Genomic DNA, 27,255 nt, shown 5'->3' with positions numbered 1-27,255 from the left:
ATGAGGGCACATTGAGGCGCAGGAATTGGCAGAGAGCAACGAGTCCAAACATTGCTCTTTACAGTCTTTACTACTCCTTCCAATACAGGTAAAAACAAACAAAGTGGTGCTTAAACGCTCGTACGGGTTTATTTGGCCGTTTCGTTGTGTGTCGGTCGTGTCGGTGGTGTGGTGTGGTGTGTTTCCTTCGTGGGGGTTTTCGGCGCTTTGTACCGGAGCAGACATGGCTCAGTGTGCCTACATTACCTCCCAGCAGAGTAAAATAAAACTGATTAATACAACTGTTTGTAAGGGTTTAACGTCACGTGCTGTCTGCGTGCTGTGTATCGTGGTTGCTCGTTGAGACTCGGGTAACTTATATTATGTCCGCTGCAGCTCTAATACGCTTACAGAAGCTTTAGAAACGCATGTAGGATTTATTCATTTGGGTTCCACTCACTCTTTCTCTCTCAGACACACACCACTACCTACCTACCTACCTACCTACCTACCTACCTACCTATCTGGCTGTAACCTCACCTGTGATTAGCTGTAACATTGATTAGTCACGCCACAAAGGAAAGAGGGGTCGACCATTAAGACCGGAGCCAAGAGGGACCGCCATTTATTTAGTAGATAATTGATTAATCTGTGGTTTTTTATCATAATTTTCCCTCAACGATTGAAATGGAAAGCCTTTATTGTCATTGTACAGAATACAGAAACGTGCTACTCGTGATCAGTGCTATCTTAAGACGAAGGAAAAACACCACAAAAGACAAAACAACTTTAGCAAACAAGCATCCACAGCCGTCAAAACATGTTCTAAAATAATAATCTAGAATGAATGTTGTTGTTGCACAAGTATGAACGATATTATTTCACAAGATTCTGTTGATTTGACCTCATGAGGACAGCCATCATATTGCACGTGGGGAGCCATTCAATGTTTGTTGTTTCTGTCATAGAACATATGGGGAAGTCACATTTCTTATGCTGTAAACAACAAATATTTAGTATTTTGTTAAGGAAATAACTAGAATTGTTTATTAGATTTTAAAGATCACCTCATACATGTTGTTAGGACATAGAAAACACTCTGCTTGAAGTATCAAGTTGTTTGTTATATGCACAATTATTACATAGAAGAACTAAACATTTTAGATCCCCCCCATTTTAGATCCCTCCAACTATGTTCAAATAAATATATTTAAAAAGAATCACGCTAGTAAAATACTAGAACCTAAGACACAAAATAATACAGAAGTTAAATATAGGTAGAGATGTTTTGTGATAGACAAAATTAATGAACTATATTATAAACAGCAATCTTGTAAAGTAACAAAACGGTAAGTAAAAGTATATTATTGGGGTAAAGTCACAATAAAGTGTAAATACTAATATAAATATAGTGATGTGTAATAGTTTTTCCACACAAAAATATTATCTTGTATAATATTATTATATTATCCTTCTGCAGCTGAACGTGAAAACGGTCTTCTAGATTCAAACTCTGTAAATTGATGCTCAAACATCCACGTGAACATTAAGCAAAACACAATTCTGTGTGAAGGGGGCTGCTTTAAAAATTCCACCGTAGCATCATCTTCATCCTCTTCGTCTTCCTCCCCACAGGAGGAACAAGCAGTTGGCCACCTGTGTATGAAGACAAGTCAGCGGCAGCTATGGTAAGTAAGAGGGAGAAACAAATGACTGTGAATAAAATATTGTCGGCTCTGGTGAAGTTGGGTTCATACAGGCGGGAAGATGCCAAAGCTAAAACACAGCTGTCTTTACATAATGTCTATTAAATAAGAATATGGAGGGACAGACTGGCCTCTTCCTCACTTCATTGCTCTCCTAACCCTCCTCATCATCATCTGTGTGCCAGTCTTCAGCGCTGGATCTCAAGACTAAGGAGGAGAAGGATGCCGAGTTGGACAGGCGAATCGAAGCTCTGAGGAAGAAGAATGAAGCTCTGGTCAAGAGGTACCAGGTACGGAGTACTTTTACACACAAACGCACACAAAATGTATCTTTTGTATCAACCCATCAAGTTAGTGGTACTACTAGAGGATGCTAAAAGATAACTGAGGATATCGTAGACAAATCATAATGTGCACATGACTTTAATGGTTGTCATATTACATGTTAGAACCAGCGTGGCCTTCAAAAGATCAAGAAAATATCTCTGAGCTTAGTGGAAAGCTTTATGAAGAAATATGTTTTAAACTGTTATTAAAGGTCACATTTTTCACTATAGAACGTTTTTTGCATTGCAAGTCCACACCTATATAATAACCGATATTGGGTATAAGTCTTGTTCCACCACACAAAGTATTTGCATTTGTAATTATTTTCTGGGGACAGGTGCTGATACTGACCTTCTTAAGCAGATCAGGTATCAGTCGTGATGTAAACAGGCTGCAGTTAAAGGAACAGTGTGTAGGTTTTCGGGGGATTTGTTGGAAGAAATGGAATATAATCACAACTGTTTTCATTTATATATAATGACCTGAAACTAAGAATCGTTGTTTTATTTGGCTGAGAATGAGCCATTCATATCTACATAGGGATCAGGTCCTCTTCACTGAGTCCGCCATGTTGCACCGCCATGTTTCTACGGTAGCCCAGAACGGACAAATCAAACACTGAAATTAGAGGGACCCTTTTGCAGTTTTCTGTTGCGTGAAGGCCACGGTAGTTCTCTACGTGCTTGGAAAGGAAGGAGTCGGCAGAGTATTGAGTTGGCTGCAATCTGCAACCTCACCACTAGATGCCACTAAATCCTACACACTGCTCCTTTTAATACAGTTTCTTTACCAGTGTCATTTATTAAACATGTCTCTCTGCCATCATTCAGTCACGGTCCCAGTAAGTTCCACACAGCGTGGATTACAGATGTTTAATTTGGGGAGCACAGGTTCTTGATCTGCACTTAGGATTGGCAGATGGTCTGAGGAGAGAAACCGTTGTATTGACACAACTTAAAATATTTTGGAAAAAAATCTCTGCAACCATGGTATTACTCTATTTAACAATTACCATTTCTTCTACCTGACATATCAAGTGTGTGGTTGGAAAGCAGCACAGTGGTACCTCCAAAATTTCACAGAAAATGGCGTTGACCTCATTTAATGTGTCCATGTTCCATACTAATGTATACAGTGAATACATACTAATGGTCTTAGTGTACTTGTTTTGCAATTAATATACAAAACATCCCTGTAACTTTTTACTATCCTGAAATTATACAATATGCTGATTCATTCGAATCAAACTCTGACTTTAGAGTGACACGGCCAATTCAAGTTAAATAGAAATCTAAAATGTGACATAATCCAGAGTCCACAGCCCTAACCCCGGCTGTAGTCTCAGCTCACTCATTCGGTCGCCTGATCTCAACAGGAAATAGAGGAAGACAAGAAGAAGGCAGAGCAGGAGGGAATTGCCGTGACAACACCCCGGAAGCCCCGCCCCCATGAGCCTGAGACGGACAAGAGGAAGACGGACAAAGAAAACTTCACTGTCACAGTCGACCTTTCTAAGGTGACGGGGGTAAGGCGTGATGTGGATCTTAATCTTTTTTTTAATCCTGGTACTTTTTCTACGTTTTTACTCCTAATCACACAGATGCACACTATCATCCACTAAAACGGTGACATAACAGCCTCAGAACAGATGAGTTGTAGAAGAGCCATGACGTGTCTTTCCATCATTTGGTGTTGCTTCGATGGCTGTAAAAATGATAACATCTTTATCTGGTTTATGATGATCTGCAGACAGAAGATGCAGCTTATAAACTGACAGATTCTCATTACTGTGTTTATCAGTTTACCAACCAAACGCCTGCCAGTCTACCCATCATGCATCTGTCCTCTGCCCACTGCTTGTTGCATGCGTAGGCCGACCGTTGCATTTGGGATTTATATATTTGTATTAATATACATAAAAGCCTATCTGCAGCATACAAAAAAAGTGCATACATATAATACATACAACATCATCAGAACCATGAATATATTACTTCATAAAAATGTACTGAATCTGCAATATCTGTAATAAACTCTGCTTAAAAAAAACAGCAAAAGAGGATATTCAACTAGGTGAACTATAAACAATATGATAACATAGTTAGAATAACAATTATTTCTGATGAATGTTTGATGCAGCTAAATAAAATTGCTGCCAAAGCAGAGAAAAGTAGCCAATGAGGTTTTAATAGAAATATTTTTTTAAATGGGAAAATATGGATGAACAGTGGATTATTTTTCTTAGCAAAGACAACAGACGGTTTAGTTTATATTTTCAGTTCTTATCACCAAGTCGCCTCAAGTTGTTTCTGAGCTGCAGTGATGTAAAAGTCAGTAAACCTGTCGGGATGAAAAGCTTTAAGAATCATTGTGTATTTAATGGTAATGTACACTGATCATATTCTATCACAGTATATGTACATTTTGATATTGATAAATTATTTAATATAGTAGTTCTGGAGGCTGAATTAATTAATTCTACATTCAGAGAAAAAGTTAACAGATGTCAATGTCTGTTCTTGGTTCTCTGTGATTTAAATGCACATCACATTGAGACAAGACCCGCCTCCAGTTTTGCCATGAAGTAGTCCTGCTGAGTAATTTGCCACATTGCCTGTAATGGCCCAATAAAACCAGCAATATTGTTAGCAAAACTATCAACTCTATACTGTATGTAGAAAATATACTGTCTGAGAAAATGGCATAAAAAAAAGCAATCATGCTGTTGGCACAAAATGAAAACATGACACAGTCTGAAAATACGAACAGTTAGCATAAGAGAGTTGATGAGCGGATTGCTTTCATCTGTTGGTCAGCCAATTTGAGATGATTGCACCTGTTATAGCAACATAATGTTGTACCAGCAGATTATATCCTGTAAAACAAGCTCTTTAATTGGTTATCCAACTCTTCCTGTTCAGTGTATAATTCAGTTCAGTCTTTTATATCTGGTATCCTGTACAGCAAATTGTTTAAATGCATCACAGTGTACCAGCAGCACTATATTAACACAAACGGATCACATTGTGAGCTCCGTTCTCGTCAACTTCCCTAAAATAAAAAAAGAAGGGCAGCCGGAGTGATTTTGGCTTCACATGAAGCTTTTTTTGCGCATTCTGAGAAATTATATCAAGGAGAGAAAAAAAACGGTGTGAAAGCAATTTTTGTAACTGAAATGTTGAATGAGAAATGATAACACTCGAACAACGCGTATATATTTTAACATTAGAAGCACGCATGGAAAATGCTGACCAATTAAGAACAGTTTCTTGCAAATCGCAAATGTTGGTGCACTTGTAAATGTTGCAGTTGAAACACAAAATTAAACTGAAGGCAATATGCAACATTGTAACAAATTGGTCCCTGATTCAGATCATAGACTGTACACAATATGAAAGCAAATCACTGTCAAAATTTGAGAGCGCAAATGAGATTCACGCGCGGGCGCAAATCAAACAGCCGCGCGCATATTTTATTTTGTCGAGCGCTTGTACATCACTCCGCGAGCAAAAGTCCCTCTCGCGCGAGCGAGGGAGAGGGACTGTCACTCGCTTGCTAAACTTTACTCTGCTCGCTCGCAGTTTTTCTTTTTGACAGTAAGTGGGCGGACCCAGTCTCTACATCTAATTGGTTATAATCCTCGTCTTTGGATAGACCGGATATCACTGTGACACTGACTCAGATTTTCAGAGATTTTCAGATTGCACTACCCGTGCAGTAATAATGTACATCTTACTGCACGGGTACTTTTACTTTCTGCACTTAAAGTACATTTTGCTGATAATAACATACTTGACTAAGGTTTTGAATGCAGGTATTTACTCGTAATGGATTGTTTCATCAGTATTAGTACGTTTACTGCAGTGAAGGATCTGAATACTTTTTCATCCACTAATTACTTGTCAGTGATTTAAGTTGGATAAACAGTTAATATAGAAACAGTGGTCCCTAATCTTGGCTACAGATCCTTGAGCGGGTCCAAATTGTTGCTCATATTATATACAACTACATTATATCTCTTCTGTAAACACACCAGTATGATTAAATATGATAACATCATGTTTTAATCAATTAAAATCAAAGAGCTTCTTTGAGCTGTTTGTCACAAGAGGTTTGACTGTCAAACACACATTGTCTCTAATAGAATGAGTGAATTTAAACCAATCTGAGCAACTTGACATTTACAAGATAAACACATTTTTAATTATTATATTTCAAAACTCTATTAACATAATTTGTATTACATCAGCCTCTACAGTCTGAAAAGTTTACAAAACCTGTCAGACAAATGTAGAACATTCTGAGTAGTGGAGTTAGTGGCGGATTGAAAACCACTTCTAACAGACCTAGCGTCTGTGTCACAGTGATATTCGGTCTATCCAAAGACGAGGATTGTAACCAATAGATGTAGAGATACAACGGAGACTGGGTTCGCCCACTTACTGTCAAAAAGAAAAACTGCGAGCGAGTGAGCAGTATTTTTTTTTCCTTCAGGATAGCTGGCGCTCAGTTTTCCCCCACTGCATTCACGTGAATATGGTGTATAGAAGGTGTTCAATCATAGTTATCGTGGTATATATATGAAAAGTGAAAAATGAAAAAAATAAATGTATTCAAAAAAATTCCAGAACTGAATCAAAATTATATTCAACCCAAAAAATGTTTTCATTCACTTATTTTTATTTTGAATACATTGTTGTATTTTTCAATGTTCAAGACCATAACTTGAACTTCAGGTTCAAATAATTTCAATCAAAACGTATAGTTTCGCGAGCGAGCAGAGTAAAGTTTCGCGAGCGAGCGATAGTCTCTCCCTCGCTCGCGCGGGGATGTAAAAGCGCTCTCAAAGTAAAATACGCGCGCGGCTGTTTGATTTGTGCGCGCCCGTGGATCTCATTTGCGCTCACGGATTTTGACAGTGATTTGCCTTCATAATACAAGAAGTGGGTGTAGTCATCGTGACGTCACCCATTAGTTTGTGGACTGCAGTTATGAAGCCTCGAGTTTGGCGGTTTCGCCGTCGCTATCTTGGAATACGTCCGTCGCCATGTCACAACCAATGAACAGAAGTTACCATATTTGGAATGCGGAGGAGTGACGTAGAGACGTCGTATACGGCTCTGGTAGCAGCAGCGACCTGTCAATCACAGTAAGCCCGCCATAAAACATACTTAGCTTGAAGACTTGAAACTAGAGGTTGAGACCATAAACTCATGTTTACATGTTTACTGAGACAATAAATCAAGTGAGAAGTAGAGTCATTTTGTTCATAGACTTCTATACAATCAGACTTCTTTTCGTCCCCTGCTGGTCAGTAGAGAGAATGCAAGTTTTAAGACACTTCTGTATCAGCTTCACTCAGCAGAACCGGAGCTTGCCGCCTGATTTAGAGCTTGCTGCCTGATTCGAACCAGGACAAATAAACTATAGATGTAAAAAAATGCTCTTGCTGTGTGTCTGTTGTTTGCGACTGAGCAGGTAGTGTACAGTGGATTTGGAAAACAGCTGTCTGCTGCGGCCAAAAAACGACACAATGAGAGCAGTGAAGAAAAATATCTGCTTTTAAAAAAAGCTGTTTGAACATACAGTTGAATGAGGATGGTAGCGATTAAAACTCTTTGCATGTTTCTAATCAGCCGGCTGCAGCAGGGCAGCTCAGGTCCAAGAGGTGGACTCTGGTGTAATGGTGCCGTCGGCTCATGCTGAGTTCGAAATTGCCTCAAAATTGTGACTGCAGACCCCTGGAGTTCAACCTGCAAATGTTACAAGACAGATGGGCCTGAAGGGCAACAGGGGGGCATCTGCTCCACATGTGTACCCGTCTAAATGGATATTCATTAAAGTCAAAAGGTCAAATTTGGTTCATTAGTCTGTTCAACAGTCTCCTGATCCCTGAGCTTAAATAGCTCCTTGAAAAACTGATGAACAGTCTTTGCTTTTTTCTCTCTGTTTTCATCATGTTGTAGTTTTGCATAGTCCACAGCCCTGATTAGTCATTTGTACTTTTTATATGGCACCAATTCTTCAGATTGAGGAGATTGAGTGTGTTTAAATTAAGTACAGACGTTAAATTCAGGACAGGTAATACTTTTTCTTCCCCTCCCCATTTGCAATTGGCTGCTAGATTTTCAGAACTCAGAGATTTACCACTTCATTACCAGCCGAATACCATCTAGAATAGAGTATGATAGAGCAGTCCTGTGTGTGACACCCACCAATGTGTTTGCACATGTGTGTGAATGTATTTAGTTTGATGTACAGCCAACATGTTTTTACAGTAAGCACACTAGTCTATTCTGGCAATAGTTTTAATCGTGAATAACATGCCTTCACTTTGTATAGAATGTACATTCTACCCTGTAGCCAGCAGGGGGCAGAGTGGTGCTTTTTGCTTTGGGCAAGATTTTACGACGATAACTTCGCAAGGCTGTTTCCTCATTCTGCTGAGCGAGGCGAAGTGAACAGATGCTGAAGTTGCCCTGTCATTCATGTGTCCTGTTCGCAGGTGGGTGAGGAATTAATCCAAGCTGGATGAGTCTGTTTGGATGAACATACTGTCTAGGTAGCTAGGAGATGGATGTATGTAAATATATAGATGAATGTGTTTGTGTGGGTGTCTAGTTTGATTGTCCGGTGTGCCGCGTTAGCGAAAATGGTGCCACACCGTCACGTCCGTCTAAAGTATTGTTTTTGGCTCAATGAACATTTCATGTGTATATTGTGATATTGTCTAATACTGTTAAAATGTGTTCTACCATATGTTTTGCAAATTCTGTTTTTGAGTATGGTAAATAAATCTCATTCTGCTGAGCGAGGCGAAGTGAACAGACACTGAAGTTGCCCTGTCATTCATGTGTCCTGTTCGCAGTTGGGCTGGCGGAAACTATCATCTGGCTATTTGGTACTAATCCTGGTACCTGTAACATGTGCACAGATGATTTACAGTGATTTACAACATGTTTTGGTTTAAGTGACCCAAAACAAGCTATCCTAATAATCTTCTGACCAGGCAAGGATTTCTTTTATGACCCCTGAAGTTCCTGACCGCCATGTTGAGACTCCCTGCTCCACATACTGACCTATTGTCCATGCTGTAATTACTGTGTGTTTCCTGCAGGACAAGAGAGTCGTAAACGACTGGAAAGCTGGAACGCCCCACGGCCGGAAAACATCAGAGGAAAGCGAAGGCCACCGAGGAGGTCCGAACGATGGCGGCCACCGAGGAGGTCCGAATGATGGCGGCCATAGAGGAGGTCCGAACGATGGCAGCCACAGAGGAGGTTCGAACGATGGCGGCCACAGAGGAGGTCCCAACGATGGCTGCCACAGAGGAGGTCCCAACGATGGCGGCCACCGAGGGGGTCCGAACGATGGTGGCCGGTGGCCGAGCGACGGCGGCCACAGAGGGAGGCCAAATGATGGTGGCCACAGAGGAGGGCCGAACGACAGCAACCGGGGAGGGCCAAGTGATGGCCACAGCCCCCCCAGGAGGACGGGGTCGGGACGAATGGGTCGGGGAGGTCAGAGAGGAGGAGGCGTCCGCCAGGAGAGAAGAGAATGGGAACCTCGGACACCCAGACATGGAGAACCTGGGGAGTCAGGAGGACCAGGCCGCAGAGGAGGAAGGAGGGGAAGAGGAGGAGGAGGCGGAGGTGGTGGAGGCGGAGAAGGAGGCAGAGAAGGAGGCGGCAGTGGAGGAGGGACACCAGGAGGGACACCAGGAGGGACACCAGGAGGGACACCAGGAGGGACACCAGGTGGGACACCAGGTGGCATAGACAGGAAATCCAAGGTGAGTGTGGATTAGGGCTGGGCGGTATGACCAAAAATGTATATCACGGTATTTTCTAAGATTATACCGGTATCACGGTATTTTTTTCACGTTAATATATTAACTAATTAACGCCAAAAATTATTGACATTTTTAACACAAGAACCGGCTGGCAGTGAGCGGTGAACAGCTGTTTGTGTGGCATGTCTTCTGTCTTTTCCTGCTTCCTTCACCTACATTCCCCTGGGTCCGAAGACCCTCCAAGTACAGCTTCTTATCACCCTCTATGTACCAACATCCATTTATAACAAATACCACACATATTAGAAGGTAATCAGCATTGCATATGTGTCTAACTAAAATACCCCAAAAAGCAAAAAAAAAAAATATTTAGATTTTTTTAAAGTGTTTTTGTTTGTAATATCTATAATAAGAATATAATTTAGTTATCACTACTGATAATTTAACAAACATTAAAATATGACAAGGTGTATATTTCAGATTGCATCTATTACACACATGAAAATAACTCACGTTTTCACCACCAGCGGCAACAACAGTGGCTCCAAACTCGCAAAACGTTGGATTTTTTTCAAACTAAAACACTTCCAAACAGCAGACACAGCTCCTCTCTTGGGCACAGACTCTATTGGCGCATCGCCGGTCTGTCTTTGTTCATCCTGCATCGCTCTGTTCTGTTCTTTAAGTAACGCGACGGAGCCTCTCCCAGCTGTTTGCAGACTGTTGTGCTAACGGCTAGCTACCGAGCTGTACCCAGCATGCTGTTCGGCGGTGAAATTTTATAAATGTACAATTATTAGTGTCACAAACTGTTGTGTGCCGTGGTGTTTTCCTTTTAAAGAGCGTTAGTTGTGGGTTATTAATTGTTGTGTTGTAAAGTTATAACCATAATGTAGGGGTCCCTCTCACTACATAAGTAGCTCCGACCGTAGCACTTTTAACGGCGAACAATATATTTTGCTTCCTGTTGAAGAGTGACAGCAGTTGTTCCGGCTATACCGCAGTCGGTTATGACGGTATATGAAAAATTCATATCATACGGAAAATTAAAACCGGTATACCGGTTGAACCGGTATACCGCCCAGCCCTAGTGTGGATGAACTACTATTCTTAAAGCTTCTAAACTTAATTGATTGAAATGAAGTCACCGTGAAACTGGGGAAGAGCAGAATTATAATTTTCATTATTCACCTGATGGTATTTTCTTTATTTTTTTGGAATCCTCTCTCATCAGTTTACCTGAGAGGGAAAGTGGTTTGTTATGACCTTAGACTCCTGTATTTAAAAAAAGCAAAAAGACAAACCATTCCTCATTCATTTGAAGGAACCAGGCCCGTGGCTTTGGTGTCAACCATAGACTGTATAAAAGAAGTGGACGTAGTTGTCGTGATGTCACTCGCTTGGTTTGTGACTGCTGTTTCAAAGCCTCGAGTTTGACATATTTATAGTTGCTGTCTTGGGTTTTGCAAGAAGTGAACGGAGGTGACCATATTTGGAGGGACGTAGTGACGACGTATACATCTCTGGTAGCAGCAGCGACCTGTCAATCACCGTGTAGCCCCGCCCTAAAGCATGCTGTTCTTTATGGTCTATTTGACTCTGAATTGATCATAATATACTAAATGAACATCATGTTGTATTGAAGAAGACTTGAAACTAGAGATTGAGACCATAAACTCATGTTTACTATGTTTACAGAGGTAATAAATCAGTAGAGAAGTAGTCATTTTCTCATAGACTTCTATACAACCAGACTTATTTTTACAACAAGCGGAGTTGCTATATCATTATCATTATCATATATCATTATCATATATCATTTTTTGCAGTTGTGAACTTTCCCATTGTTTAATCCTTTCTGTTTTTGGTCTGAGTGCCAATATTAATGTCTTGTAGTTGTAAAATTGTGATCTGTCACTAATGATGCAGTCCTTTGTTGGTTTTTTTGGACAGGAATGGGCGGAAAAGAGGCGACAGAACATTGAGATGATGAATGAAGAGATGGAGAAAATAGCAGAGTATGAGAGAGGACAGCGGGTATGAGAGTTACTGTTTACAGATTATTTATTTTATATCTCATCAGATGGTATTGATCTGTTGTGCAAAACCATCCAAGATTCCTGTCTCCTGTCTTCTTAGACTCTCAGATTTCAGCTTTATTGATCAACTTGAAACACTCATATTTCCTCAAAAATAAAAAAATGATTTCTAGTCCTAGTAGCTGGCAGTCTGAATAAAAACATAAAAATCCTTTATTAAATCATGGATGAATCATATTTCCCTTTTCTTTCTCAAAGTGATCCCAGATGTATTATCTGCTAACCTCCCATAGGCTTTATTTGTATAGGCTTTGCTTGGTCTGTGGTCAAAATGAACATGGAGGACACGTCAAATGTGGCAGAGTTGTACATTAATGAATCTTCTCCTTAGCCGGATGGAGACAAGCCGCTCCGTAACTTCCTGGACGACCCGAGACGTTCAGGCCCGGCGCCAGACATAGACCGCAAAGAGGGCAGCAGGAGACACGTCCGGAACTGGGGAGGGCTGGACTTTGATAACGTGAAGACAGGAGCCGAACTGGAGAAAGAGTGGACTGTGAGTAATGTGGTTCTTGGAAAAGGTCCTGTGGCTTTTAACAGCCACCCAGTCTTGTACTTTCTGCTGCAGCATTATTCATTTTCCTCACTTTGTAACACCTGTTGTCTTTGTAGAGTCGAAGGCCTGGACCGAAAGGCTCCATGGACATGACCATGTCCATGACCGGCCGGGAGAGAGCAGAGTACCTGCGCTGGAAGAAGGAGCGTGAGGAGATTGACGAGGAGAGACTAGCACGCCATCGTAACGCCACGGGCCAGTGGAGACGAGAGTGGGATGCACAGAAGACAGAGAACATGTGAGGAAGACAATATTGAACCTTAGTTTGAACAGATTTGTGTGATGCTGTCTGAGGAGGAGCAGCTTGAAACGCGTTGCATTGCAGAGCGGCGGCTGATTTAAGAATTTGCTGTATACTTGATTTCTTTGATCTAGTGCTGCAACTTACAATTCTTTTCATTATCAATTAATCTGGCCGGTATCTTTCTCGATTTACTAATTAATTGTTTTACATGTCAGAATAAGCGGTTGAAGATGAGATGAGATGTCAGAAAATGGTAAAAGGAGTCTGCTGAACTCATACATTGAGTACCAGATAATTATCACTTCACAGAACCTAGAGGAACACTTTAAATATTTGTTCTAAACTGTAGCCACATGCAATATATAATAGTAGTCACAGTCACATGGGACATTTTTATACTTTAATTACATTTAGCTGATTATACTGACATACTTTCGCTTAAACTCCCCTTTTTAATGCAGGAGTTTAACTTATGATGGAGTATTTTTGTAGTGTGGTATTAATACTTCTTCAAAAGTAAAGGATCTGAATGCTTCCTCCATCTCTGGAATGAGGGCAGGTTAGGACGATAGAAAGTGTTTTTCGTCATCTTTATTCCAGCTGACAGGAGTGACGAGAAGGACGCACTGATGTTTGATGTGTTTCTAACCCTGCAGCCTTTTTCACAGGTTCAAGGAGGACCCATATGTGGCCTCAGAGGGCATCTCACCCGAGCAAGGCGGCAAGAGAGGTAAGTCTACACACTCACTCTCTCTCTCACTCTCACACTCACTCACTCACTCACTCACTCACTCACTCACTCACTCACACACAGGACGATGACATCACCTCCATCGCATGTATCCATCCGCTCGTCTGACATTACGTCACTCCGTCACGTCGTCTCGTAGACACATCGTAAACACACACCACACAACCTCCTTCCTCCGGCTAATTAAGGCTGTTATGTAAATGACAGTTGATTAAGCTCGTTATGTAAATGCTCGCTGTATTTCCCCAGAGTCCAAATCAACCTTCAAGATGCAGTCGTGCTGAGAGGAGCTTTCAGTAGGACCCTATTTTTTCCTTTAATGGTGCCAATTGAGTCCCTCTCAGTGAAGTAAAGTTACAGTAATAACAACAAGTGAACAAATAGCTCCGACCATTATGAACCAGTCTTTATTAAATAAACACCAAATTATTATCTTTTATTTTAAAATGGATATCATGCCGTGTCACCTGAGGCCGGTACTGTCACTGAAATAAAAGAGAAAGGATTCCATATAACGTCTCGCCACAGCAAGGCGATCGATGACTGCAACAGGAGTAATATGTTTAAATTAATATTGTAGTGTTATACAATAGCATCAATAGCCACTTTAAATTAAGGATTTTGTTAGTCCAAATGGATACATTTAGATTATATTAGAATTATATAATTTAAACAAGATGTCAGCATGTTTATGAAATGCAATTTATGTTTTTCAAACCCCAAATTGCTTCAAAGTATTGAAATATAATTAATTATTGAAAAAGTTAGGTTTGGATAACAGCAGACTGATGATATGACTCCTACAACAGGTCTGGATCATCTGTAAATTGTTCGTCCTAAGAGAAAATTCAAATTATGAGAAAATTGTTGAATGCAGCAGGTTCTCCTAAATGACTCGTACGGGCCGCTTAACAAGCAATCTGTTCTTCGAGTGGTTCTCGAGGCACATTGAGACTCTGAAGTCGTCTCCTTACAGTGTCCTTACACGGGAGCTTTATTATGACATAATTTTGCTCATGCATGTTTTTAATTCCAGGCAGTCATCCGGATGATAAAATAATTCACTGTGGGACCGTAGTAATCCCACGACACAAGTCAAACTCTGTTCAAAGGGCCTTGCATCTTTATTGCTGCTCTTCTTTTCTAATACACATTTAAAGAGCACAAGAGTCACTCTGAACTGATTGACATGTGAAAGATAAAAAAGATTCAAACTAAGGCGTTTAGAGTGAGACGCTAACAAAAATAATCTTATGTGCCATTTCAAACTATAGTTTAATGGAAGTGAAGACAGTTTTGACAATTGTATATTTTCAAATGCATGCATGCAACTCAACAATTGGATAGGTTTGGTTGGGTACATACTGTAATGTGTTTGTGTGTGTCCTCTCTGCAGTCCGGGGGCGTAACTCTCGAACAGAGCCTCGGGGCAGGGCCTCAGGTTAGACCACAGCATGGGACATTGTGTGTGTTTTTTATTTTGTTTCCATTTGTGTCTGTCTGAAGCACAACAGCTGCATCCAAAACCAGTCGGTCATTAAAAAAAACAGTTGTATTTATAATTTTCATCAACATAGTTTACTATTATTAATATGATTTAATTGTAGTTTGCACTTACTGTATGTATCACCATGTGAGTATGTTTAAGTATCAAAAACTTACAACCTGAATAGTTTTTCAGTTCAGTTTTTAAAAGTATAGAATGTGCACATAACCGAACATGTCGTGTGCAAAACATTTGACTAAACACAAATGCACATGTACAGTAAATACTTTTCTTTTTTAATTGCAGAATATTCTTCCCATTTTATATTTTAGGGCTTTAAAAGCTCTTACAAAGTCTTCATTGTCCTGCAAATCCCCTGGATTTGGGCCTTGTGCTGCACATTAACAGGCCTTGTTTAAATTTTAGCCATTTTTGTCACAAAAAACAGTAGAGTGAAAGTGAGCTTTGACCACAAACACCGTCCAGTTCTTCTCAGGGTTTTGCTTTGGAATTGGGCGAGCATCTGTAAACATCTGCTCATCAGTAATGCTTTGAAAGGTTCTGACTGCACACACACAAAACTCAAATGTGTGACAGTGTTGTTAAAATATTTCTTAGTGCTTGTGTCGCCTTCTCTGAGTACCTCGAGGGGGATGTTCGCCTCTTTCTGTGGCAAGAAAGTTCAAACAAAAGCCGAAAATGATTCCTAACAGCTGTTCAGTCCCGGTTTCTGTATTTCTTTGTGTCTGACTGGAGTACGTTACAGATTATGATATTACACCTGCCCCACATTAAAGCATGCACTCGCTTTGGCGTGTGTGTGTGTGTGTGTGTGTGTGTGTGTGTGTGTGTGTGTGCGCGTGTTTCCTTTTTTCTCCTCTATTTCTAATTTCTGGAATGACTTGAGTGTCCTGTTCACAGCCCCAGGGTGCTGTGTTCAATCTCTTCATCATCCTCACTGATCCCTTCATTTCTTTTGTACTTTTTTTTTAAATTTTTTGTCTCTGCATCTCCTCTGACCTTCTCTCTCATTTCTTCCCCCATCCTCTCTCCTCCTCCTCCCACATCGTTCCTGAACTGACGGGTTTCATTCCCACACATTTCTTTGGTTTACTTTCCTTTCCCTCTTGCTTCTGTTCATCTCTCCATTGACTGCTCATCTTTTCTATTTCTCTCATTTTTGCTTTTTATTTACTTTCCTCTCTCAATCATTTTCACTATCACTCTCTCCGTCACATCCCTCCCATACTGGTATGTTTTCTCATTTCATCTTCTATCGTTTTCGTCCACAATGACATAAGTGGAGAGATGAAGAGATCTTTCCATTCATGTACTAATTTACAACCCACTAATGTGGTTTTCACAGCTTCTTAGGTGGACAATGTACCACTCCACAACTAATGTTTTTGCGTCATTTTAAATAGTTCTTTGTTGTCTTTTTGTCATTCCTGATTATTTTATTTATATAAAAACAAAATGATTCGCCACGTCAGGAACATTCAATGTCGACCTCCACTACCAAATGAACCTTCAGCATGTCGTATACTTGACTTTTCATGTTTAAATTACACCCTATGCTGCCCTTTACTTGAACGCAGCCCATGTTTTTTGCTGTTTCAGCATTTTCATAACTGTAATGTTTGTCCTTTTTTAAAGGGGCTTAAAAAGATTTTCTCTGTTGCACACAGTATCATGGAAGCCAGTCTTTAGCTCTTTTCCCTCTTTTAAATCTGTGAGTCCTCCTCTCCTTCCGTCCTCCTCTGTGCCGTCCATCACCCACTAGCTAACGGACAGACGTTTGACCTCGTCCCAGAGTTCATATGGACTCTGAGGCAGTTTGACACTGCAGGACAGCTGCTGTCACACAAGTGTGCTCTCTGATGTTACATAACACATCAACTCCTAGACTGCAACTGATTTATTTATTTTTTTTTTTTAACTAATTACTCAAAACAAAATGCAAAACGTTTTTCATTCAGTGATGAATTTTGAGATTTGGGGTTATTTCACAGAACATTTTTTTTTATTATTTTACTACTTTGTCTATTTATGTTTGTAGATTCATCCTAAATTAGATAATGGCTCATTTGCAAATTTATACATAAAATGTCATGATACTTGACTTATTGACTCACTGTCTGGATCATGAATTGTGGTTCTTGCCTCTTAATAACTCCCTTTACGTATCACTTCCTGTAAAGTATTTCCCCTCCACTCTGACCACACACGTCCACCATTTATTTTCCCATCTTTCAGTCCCTCTCCTCTTGAATTCACCATTGTGTCCCACAACGATATGATTTACACTCGCCATCAATATTTTATTTTTTTTCCCTAGACGACAGCAAGCGGCCTCCGAAAGCGTCAACATTTGGTGACTTCCTGTCCCAGGGCAGGACCCCGGGGCAGCGAGGCGACCGGGGAGGAGGGAGAGGCCGAGGACAGAAACCGAGCTACAGGTAAATCCATCACAGTCTGTACCAAAGATGATCTGTTCATGCTCAGTCTGTACCAAAGATGATCTGTTCATGCTCAGTCTGTACCAAAGATGATCTGTTCATGCTCAGACATGTCTGCTGTAGAACCGATAGGATGGTGAAGGTGTTGCTTTATCACCCGTAACGTTTGATTATTATTGTCAAAGTTGATTTATTGATAGTTTCCGTTTGTTGGCTTGCTATTGTGAATCTGGCAGTGGGGGAATGTAACCAAGTGCATTTACTCAAGTGCTGTACTTCAGGTTACTTGTACTTCATTTGAGTATTTCCATTTTATGCCACTTATATTTCTACTCTGTTGTACTTTTACCGCATTAGATATGTCTGAAAATTCTAGTTACTTTGCAGATTAGGGTTATTAATACAAAATAGAAATAAACCAAATTATGATATATTGCAAGTTAAGTTACCCAGCAGTGTATAAAGTAATAAAGTTAGCTCCACCTTTACCAGCTGCAAAATTAAAACGCAGTCTTATTTATAATGTAATATAATAAATATTATTATAAATTGGGCCATTCTGCACAATGAGTACTTTTGGTACTTTTAAGTATTTTTTTTTAATGTTATTACTTTTTACTTTGTTAAATGTAAAAGTTCTGCATTTAGAACTTTGCTTAAGTAAAAGTATTTTTACACTGTAGTATTGCTACTTTTACTTAAGTACAAGATCGGAGTACTGGAATATGGTACAGGACATCAGGGAGTTCTGGATGTTGGCGAGCGAACCAGATGTGTTTTTGTTCTTCCTTGATTTGTTTACTTTGTAAAATGCATTGTGTGTGTTTTTGGGGAGACTTGATATCTTTCTTTGTTAGTTGTTATTTGGAGTTTGCTGCTTCCAAAGTTGATGTGTTTTGATTCCTTTTGACAGCATGCATGATAACCGCTGGGAAGGAGAAAAGGAAGAGGAGGAGAAGGAGGACAAGATGAAGAGAGAGGAGAAGACTAAAAAGAAGGAGAAAGAGGAAGAAAAGAACAAACCTCCCGCAGCACAGAAGGTAGAGGAGCTTGATCTGTATTAATAATGCATGCTGGAGTCAGACCCAGGCAGGGAACCGATTGATATACATTTAATTTAGAACAAAGTAAAATCCTGAAAAAGTGGAACTCAAAGACATTATTTCATGAAAAAAGTGCTTTAGATAATTGACACATTTAAAATGAGAAAGATTAATTCACCCAACTCTGCAGTTCCCCCTAACTCTTTAGGACGTTTCAGTGTCTTCCAGCTCTGATAGCGTTAAAACCTACTGTACTGCTGCACAAACAGCAGAGAGACACAGTTAGAAACTAGCTGGTGAACATAGTGCAGCGTTTAGCAGCTACTTGGCCAGATAGTTGGTAGAGACCAAACCTAAAAGCTCAACAAAGAAGTGATTTAAATGGTGATTGTGTAAATTGACAACCTGTATGCAAACATGTTCATTGAATCAACAGCCTATTTTGCTGCTCCCAAAAACTCTTGTTGCAGGTTTTTAGATTGCAAACTCTTTTCAATTACATTCCCATAAACCTCTTCAAATCTTTTCTCAGGCAGAGCCAAAGAACGGAAACGGAGAAGATGATGAAGAAGAATGGGAGGATGCCAGCGACGGAGAAGACGACGAAGGGAGCGACTTGGAACGCGACGAGAAGAAAGACATCGGAAAGGAGAAGCCAGCCAAGAGCAAAGACAACTCCCCTACTTCTCCCCCACCTCGTTTTCGACCGACATCAGCAGGAAGCCCCAAAGATCAGAGGCCTCCCAGGCCCAAGGTCCACATCCCACCCCCGGCAGCAGTTCAGGCGTCCCCGGAGGGAGGCAAGCCCCTCAGCCCCTTCTTCCCTCTGGAGAGCCACCAGCCTGTATCCGACTGGGGGGAGGAGATGGAGATGCAGTCACCCCGCAGCAGCATGGGAGGGGAGAGCCCACTGAAACCTCCCAGCGTGGAGGCCAGCCCACCCCAGAAGAAGAAGGAGGAGGAGGAGGAAGAGGAAGAAGAGGAAGAGGAAGAAGAGGAGGAGGAGGAGGAGGAGGAAGAAGAGGAGGAGGAGGAAGATGAGGAGGAGGGGGAGGAGGAGAAGGTGGCGATGGAGAGCCAAGTTGTCAGCTCCAATGAACCTGCTGAGCCACAGAAAGAGGAGGATACGGGTAGGATACTTTAACCCAGTTGTCTTTAACTCTGATTTTTCTCTGCTTGACTTCTTGTCTTAGCTCGTCTTATCTCTACTTTTTCTTCTTCCTTATTCTTAATCTCCCCCCCCTTTCATATTCAGCCATAGACGTCTCCTCTCCTTCACAAAATACTGAAGCCCAGCAGACTGTGATAGTGTCAGAACCAGAGTCCGTCCCCACAGACTCCCCCGTTGCACCACCATCTGACCCCGCCCCTTCTGAGGTTTCTTGCCCCTCCCTCTCTGAGGTCAGCAAGGCTGCCGTGACGGTGGACCAGGATACACCTGCTGCTCCATCACAAGGTAATAGAAACCTCAAATAAACTAAACACGGCTAAAAGTCTGCAGTCATGCTAGCAGCTTTCTGAGGCTGTACTTTGGCAGAGTGGTGCTTTGATTTAAATGCTAACTCACTGATGTTATGATCAACATTTTTAGAAATCCAATGTAACAACAGCTCATTGTTCAGGCTGACTCTTACTGCTCTCACAGCATTTTGGGCCTCAGCAGGAAGCTATTTACAGAGAAAATGCTGAAAAAAATTCATGTACACTTTCTGCTCAGCAGACAGCAGAGACATAAATCAGAGCTAACAGGTGGGGATATTGGACTAACATTCATCAGGTGGAAACCAACACAAAGACTTCAAATTAATCAGCATGTTGCTCTCTAACTGCTGGTTGTATAAATAAGCAACTGTTTGCTCCCAAGGAAAATAAGGTTTTGCAGGTGTATAATGTTAAACATCCACTCAAGTTCTTAAAGTTCATATTGAGGGGGGACATGAATGTGTGGACCAACTATTATGACAGTCCATCCAGTATGTCACTCTGAACCACAAATGTGTGTCATGGTGACGTTTACCACAGTCTGGTCACCACGGACGTCTGAACAAACTTTCAAGGCAATCTATCCAATATTTGTTAAGATATCTCCGTCTAGACCAGACCTGGGCATTGTACGGCCAACGGGCCATATCCGGCCTGTTTGCTGTCTCATATCCTCACAAAATTCAACCTGACTCCAGTGCACTCATTCACTGAACTAAAACACTGAAAATTAAGTCATTGGACAACAAACAATACTAATAAAGGTACTAATGTATCAGAAACATGATCCCTGTCAGTGTTTTACTATTATATATTGATATTACAAATGTATATTTGTTTGGATCATTATTACTGCTGCAGATGTTTCAGGTGGAGCTTATTTTAACTCCTTTATACTCTGTTGTTCAGTTTGGGTAGTTAGGAAAGGTTTGAAAAATGATAATGTGCAAAGTAACTAAAGCTGCCAGACAAATGTAGTGGAGTAAAAAGTACAATATCTCCCTCTGACATGTAGTGGAGTGAAAGTACAAAGTTGAATAAAATGGAAACACTCAAGTAAAGTACCTTGAATTTGTACATAAGTACAGTACTTATCAAAACCATTCAATTTACTTTTTATAAAGAGGTGGAGTAATATTGAGCAGGATTGAGTTCAGTCCATTGTCCAATCCTCCACAACAGTCCCTGTTTCTCATGTGGCCCCTTGGGACAGATAATTGCCCACCCCTGGTCTAGACCAAAGTGGTTGATCAAGTGCTATTTGAGGGTAAAAAAAACCCATTGAAGAGATCAATGGAATGGATCAGTCGCTGAAATGTTGTCACCTTTTTCTCTCTGACAGAGGACAAACTGGACACCCCTCCCTCTCCAGCCGCCCTGGAGGTTGACGATAGCTCCTCTGAATCGGAAGAAGGGAAAGATGACGACACGACGGCCGCTGGGACCGACGCTGCTCAAACAGCAGAGGAAGTTGAGTCGTCCTCTGAGTCGACGTCCTCAGGTGCGGTCCATATCAGTGACTTTGAGACTGTGCCTTACTGTAAGAAACCCCTGTACACTTCTAACGCCCTCTCGCACTTCGCTCGGTCTTATTTTATTTATCCGTTTGTTCGATATCCTCGTCTTCGTTGTCCTTGTTGTGGTTCTCCCGCCCACTTCACTTTCTTTCCTCTTTCTTTTCCTTCCATCTCTAAATTAATAATGGTGGGAGCTGTTTGGTGGCATGGCAAATCCAAAGACATATTTATACACTCACCAAGCAGTTTGCCTGGTTTTTGGATCTGACATGGGCCTCCGCCAACCAATCGAGACCCTACTTCCTGTTTGAAACTCCTCCTGACTGTCTTCCTGCTCCTACTGTGATGGACTGTACTAGCACTAACTCCACCTCCTTTAATCATCTTTGTTGTATTTACTCACTGTGTATACTGCCCTTATCCTTCCTCCTCGCGTTCTCATCTTCCTCATGTAAAACATTTGTTTTTCATCAATCTGTGGCTGTGATGACAGTACTTGAATCACCGCATGGCCAAACCTTGCTGTAATGGCAAGTTTGTAAATCACTTTGCTGAGGAGAGGAAAAACGGTATCAAAGTGAAATGTGAGCCTGTTTTCTGAACATTCAAGGCACCCTGGGAACCAGATATCTCAAGCTAAACTGCCCTACCAAGCAAACCAAATTACCATTCCACATTATCTATCAAAATTTGTAAAGTCACAAATTAAATATACGACTGCATCCTGTTGTTTAAAACTCGAGGAGTTAACTGGAAAGAGCCGCCTTTGAATGTCTCAAACAAATCTGGACTTAAGATGGTGCACAGATTGAGAGGGCGATGCCTCGGCCAACATCGATGACAACATGTATCTTAGCAGAGCCAAACTGGAGATCGACACAACCGTATTTATCAAGCACCTCAGAGAAGGAAATCAGTTCCAAGAGGGATGCATGAAAAATGAAAAACTCCAATCTGCTTCCTGCTGAGCTCCTTATGATTCATGCCTTCCTGTCAGAACTCAACCTTTTTAACTGGTTTCTCTGCACAGACCAGTTTAATGGCACTGTTGGCTTAAAGTGTGTTCATGCTTTTTCCTAAAAATGAATTTAATAATATTGACTCCAAAAAAACAAACGGAGACAACCTTTTAAAAAAACTCAAGTTGTTCTTAATCCAATGCAAACTCATTGTTGCCTTATTGTTATTTCGGTTGATACAGTAGAATCAGCCACTTCGATACAAATGCCCCTCATGGAACCAAGATTCATCAGCGTGTACATTTTCACCAGTGGGAATAGGAACCACTCGCCCTGCTTACAATCATCCTCATTCTGCACACAGCGGTCTAGAAGTGAATAAACCACAAACTGGATGAGGAAGTCCAGTCATTAGTGGTGTTATCACTTTGGCTAATGGCTAAGTTTTAGAAAACAAATTAATTTTGATCAACTTGTTCCAAATGTAAGCTCGCCAGAGTGTGAAAATGTTGAAGTTAGAATATTACTGTGCTGCTTAGATTCACCAAGTTAAAACATCAGAAATGGAAGGAAAGAAAGAAAAAGACTGAATGAGTCTTTCCTTGCACTTAAAATATGAACCCCAGTAATCCTAAAATTGAGAATTAAAATGACACGTTTCAGCTACATGGCTTCATTAAAGGGGAATATCTGCACCTTTTTATGTGGATGTCCAATAAGGAATTTATGGCTTTAATTGACTACATTTACCATCAACTCTGATTGGACATCCACATAAAACATGCAGAACATTCCCTTTAAAGAGAACCGGAAGACTAGTTTGACCCTAATTAGTGAAGGAGTGAGTGACCAGCGATATAATTTAGGTCGTTAAAGTACATTTTTCAGTGGCCTCTACAAATTGTGTCCAGTACATGTGACCTGATGTCTGTAAAATGATGTCATATTGGAACCCGATAGCGATATCGGTTGGGATCGTCCCATCTCTAAGCAATATGCTGATATTATTTGGTTCAGTGTAAAAAAGCAAAGCCGAAGGCAGTAGTGCCTAAGACTAGAGGCTGAAACATTTTGAAATTCTTATTCTTAATTTCTGATGTTCAGTGGAACAGAAGCATTTTACTGGTAAGGAAAGATATCTGTTGTCGTCTTTTGTCCACTGATTGCATCTATTCTTCCTCCTATGACTCATAATCAGCAGCGGCCAGATGAGCTCATGCGGGCATTGTGTGTGTTTGTGTCATGCGCACACACACACACACACACACACACACACACACACACTTGTGTTATCGTGTGTGTTGGTATCGGGGTGGAGATCAGGAAACCAGGGAAATTAGAAACACAATTATGTTTTTAAAAGGCTTTCCAGAGGAAATGAGCTGCTGCCTGCTGAACAGATGATCAGGCAGACAGAACGCCGACCGTTTGAAGTCTGATAGAATTAAATCTTGTGATGCTTGTGAGTCTCCACAGTGGACACTCAAGTACCAGCCAACACCCCTATTAAAAAGCACAAGTTCACTCTTAGTGTTCAAATTCAGAAAACGAAAGCATGATGGGAAAAAATGGGCAGATGTAAAGAAAAACTAATCATCCTCCACTAGCTTCATCCAAAAATGTGTACTTTCAGGTCCACTTTCACTGGACCATCACTTACTGTAGATTAGTTTATTTGTATTTATCAATAGGAAAGTATTGGCTGTCATGTCTGTGTGCTAAATATGATGCTGCAGCGAGCAGCTTAGCACACAGAATCAAGGGGAAACAGGCTGATTGTGTTAACTTCAAACTGATCCAGGCTATCTATCAGCACCTCTACAGCTCACTAACAAGTTATTTCTCATTTTGTAAAACGGTCATTTCTTCAGATTATTTTTTTTACTGATTTAAACCGAGGATAACTTGGAACATATTGAAACCCAAGTTTCAGTGCATTTCCCAAAATGTCAAACTTTTAAGAAATATTGAGGCCCCCCAGGCCTCTCGTGTGCACGCTTCATGTTTACCGTGATGATCTTTGGATAACTACATCCAGCACTCACATGCACCATCACTTCCTCCCTGTGTTTGCATCAACAGGCTGAAGCTGCTGGGGACAAAGAGACTCATTTCTGCTGCGGATGGAAAGAGGAGAAGGATGAAGAGCATCATACTACTCGTCATTGGAGTGGCCACCACACATCTAAAGAAAAGAAATGACTACCATCATGAGGAGGAGGGGCTGTGCAGCGCTGGCCTCTTTTCAGCGCTCTTGCTCAGCTGTTTCTTTTGGATCAGTGGTTCTGATCACCTCTGGGCCGCCGCCATGTTTTGACTCACTCTGTTAAGTATGAAGAGTAAAATCTCCTTCATTGGCTGTTTTATTTTTTATCTTTTATGTTTTGTTCTCACTGTGGGGTGTTGAGGTTTTCTGCACTGGGAAAATTAAGCTTGATCCGATTTTGTCCACATGTAGATATGTTTTCACTCCAAGATAATTTACGTAAAATCACTTTTACACGCTCAGAACTTTACATTTGGCAATGTGCAAAATTTTCCTTCTGAGATTTTAAGTTTATGAATTTGAGCCTGGAAGCTGGAATTGGCTGACCCGTCAGTGAGCTGTTGGAAGTGTTTTAGGTGATGTGCGTGTCGGTTTATAAAAGGCTTTCAGCTGACCAGTTTGGAGGTCAATATCTTTGTTTGTTTTAAACATACTGCTTAGCTTTTTCAGGAACGAAACAAACGTGGCTAATTTCTGTTGGGAAATGATCACTTCATCAATGAGTTAACCGATGAATTAACGAGTGGTCTCAGGCAGATAATCAGATTTTACACAGCTTTTGTTCCACATAGGCAGAGGTACTCTCCAGCTCCGGTGAACAGACTCGTGTGTAACATCAGTGGAATTCACCCTTCGCTGAGAACAGTCCCAGTGAGCTGCTACTCACCAACTGCCCTCCCTGAATACAGTTATCTAATTTTTGGAAAAACAAAAGCAATTTCAGAGAGTAGCAGACAGAAGGGTCTACAATATGTGTTTGAAGGATATATCCAGGCTGTCGAACTGACTCGGTAGCAAAAACAGGTTAAAAATACAATAATAGAAGCTAAAGCCAACCATTACACATCCGTGTGAACCACTACCTCACAAGTGCTCGATAATTATAAGCATCTGACAACATTATGAAAGGAACCTAAAGAGATCATTTTGTTGAAGAGTAAAATCACAAAAGGATTTTACTCTTTACATTTTTTAATTCCCGGATACAATCGTTAAAATACGATAGCAGCATGTGTATACATTCAGTAGCGTATATCTCCTTCAAACCTCTCTGGATAACGAGCATCACTATTAAGCAACGTTTAACAAGGACTAGCTCCAAATCCACCAAACCAGCCTGAAGAGGAAGAAAACCAGAAACGACTACATAAGAGTCTATGGAGCGGAGCTGACTGATGCTGCGCCATTCTGCGTTCGAGGGGCGGGCCAATCCTCTTTCATTATGAATTGCTTTGCCAGTTTCTTAGGTCCATAGTAAGAATGTTTAGTGGGTCCATCTGTTTTTATTTGTTCTTCATATCGGACCCACAGGCTCCATTTCATTATTTTATAAAGACATCTGGACACTAAAGATCCTTCAAAACTAAGAATCCTTCAGCCCGACTGTTACCATGAGCTTCACTGCAGATAGATCGTGATGTTCTAAGTGTACGTTATGTTTTGTTTTGCATCAGAGCCAGCTGTGCAGGCCTGCTGTTGTAGAGTAACTGACTTCAGCGATCAGACATTGCCGAAGCTTCCACTCGGATTAACTTCAAGGATCAGGTGTGTTGCCTGAGGGCACTTTGACAAAACACCATGTGACCTCCGCCTCGTCTCAAATCTATCAAAATACCAGTTATGTACTTCGAGGCGGCGGTCCGTTTGCTGTTTTAGTTATATAATTGTGCGTCACAATTGGAAAACATTTGATTTTTTCTCTGACGCAGACTGCTGTCATTTTGTGAATCATTAGTTCTACAGAGAAATCTGTTCATATCTGTCTGAAGTGCTCTTTAAGGGACACACTGGCCCTTATTGTTTTTAATCAAGGGTCTCATTCCAAAATAGCGTCATGGTACATGGAGTGTTTTTGGCTTTACGTTAAATATAGTTATTTTTGAACAGCCGTGTTTAATTAAAGGATATACTTGGCTCTTATTTGGAAAGACAGACCTGCATTAAAGTAGTATCATGAATTACTACTTGAGTAATGAGTTTATTTTGGAATGAAAGCCTTCATTGATACCTCAGCAGACTAAGGGCTTTTAGTTTGTCTTTGAATCATGCCTGTGGACACTGGGAGTAATGGATTGCTTTAATGCTTTTTGTTTTCTGTATTGGAGGGAAAAAAATTATGCTTTTGGATTGAAAGGAACTGCAATATGTACAGTTTTTAAATGGAAAAGAACATTCCACTGTTAGTTGTTTGTGCAAAATGTAGCTTGTGAGCTATGAAAAGACATAAGATTTTTTTGCACATCGATGTTTGTTTCTCTGAGCGTCGATGATGGATTGTAACTAAGGCAGGGTATATTTCTATATACATCCATTTCTACAATGTCTTCCTGATTAATACATGAAATTGCTTTGAGAACAAAAAACGTTTGTCCTTTTTGGAATTGAGGCGTGCAGCCGTTTTCATAAAGATTATCAGGACCAGCATGAATCCAAAATTGTAGCTTTTTAATGTTGTCAAAGCCGTTGATGAAATAAATGTCCCTAGTCAGCGCATACATCAGATAGAAAAAGAGCCCTGATGCTTGTAAAGCACACCGTTGCTTATCAGTTTTTGTTCCTCTCATTTAGCCAATAAATGTATTTCTCTGA

The 27,255-nt window shown here is 40.7% G+C and overlaps 1 protein-coding gene across 5 annotated transcripts; it reads left to right on the top strand.

The window, feature by feature from the left end:
- Nucleotides 1–27,255, top strand: ccdc9 (coiled-coil domain containing 9). Of its 5 annotated transcripts, none has more exons than XM_068712821.1 (16): nt 1–88; nt 1,615–1,667; nt 1,871–1,975; nt 3,388–3,528; nt 9,130–9,804; nt 11,758–11,841; nt 12,235–12,399; nt 12,516–12,697; nt 13,360–13,433; nt 14,851–14,895; nt 17,279–17,399; nt 18,313–18,439; nt 18,975–19,572; nt 19,698–19,898; nt 21,267–21,425; nt 24,483–27,255. In XM_068712821.1, exons 2-16 carry the CDS (start codon nt 1,665–1,667, stop codon nt 24,485–24,487), a joined length of 2,685 nt encoding a protein of 894 aa, XP_068568922.1. In that variant the 5' UTR covers nt 1–88; nt 1,615–1,664; the 3' UTR covers nt 24,488–27,255. The 5 variants fall into 5 exon arrangements, with proteins under 5 accessions (XP_068568922.1, XP_068568931.1, XP_068568913.1 ...); XM_068712830.1 differs by having other exon boundaries at nt 3,388–3,537; nt 13,372–13,433; XM_068712812.1 differs by having other exon boundaries at nt 3,388–3,537.

The sequence above is a fragment of the Cebidichthys violaceus genome, unplaced genomic scaffold, assembly GCF_023349555.1.
Source record: "Cebidichthys violaceus isolate CVI_PGR_0920_01 unplaced genomic scaffold, fCebVio1.0.p SCAF_1, whole genome shotgun sequence".
NCBI classification, from domain to species: Eukaryota; Metazoa; Chordata; class Actinopteri; order Perciformes; family Stichaeidae; genus Cebidichthys; species Cebidichthys violaceus.
Note: the sequence above shows the minus strand (reverse complement) of the source record. Positions and strands in the feature narration are given on the sequence as shown.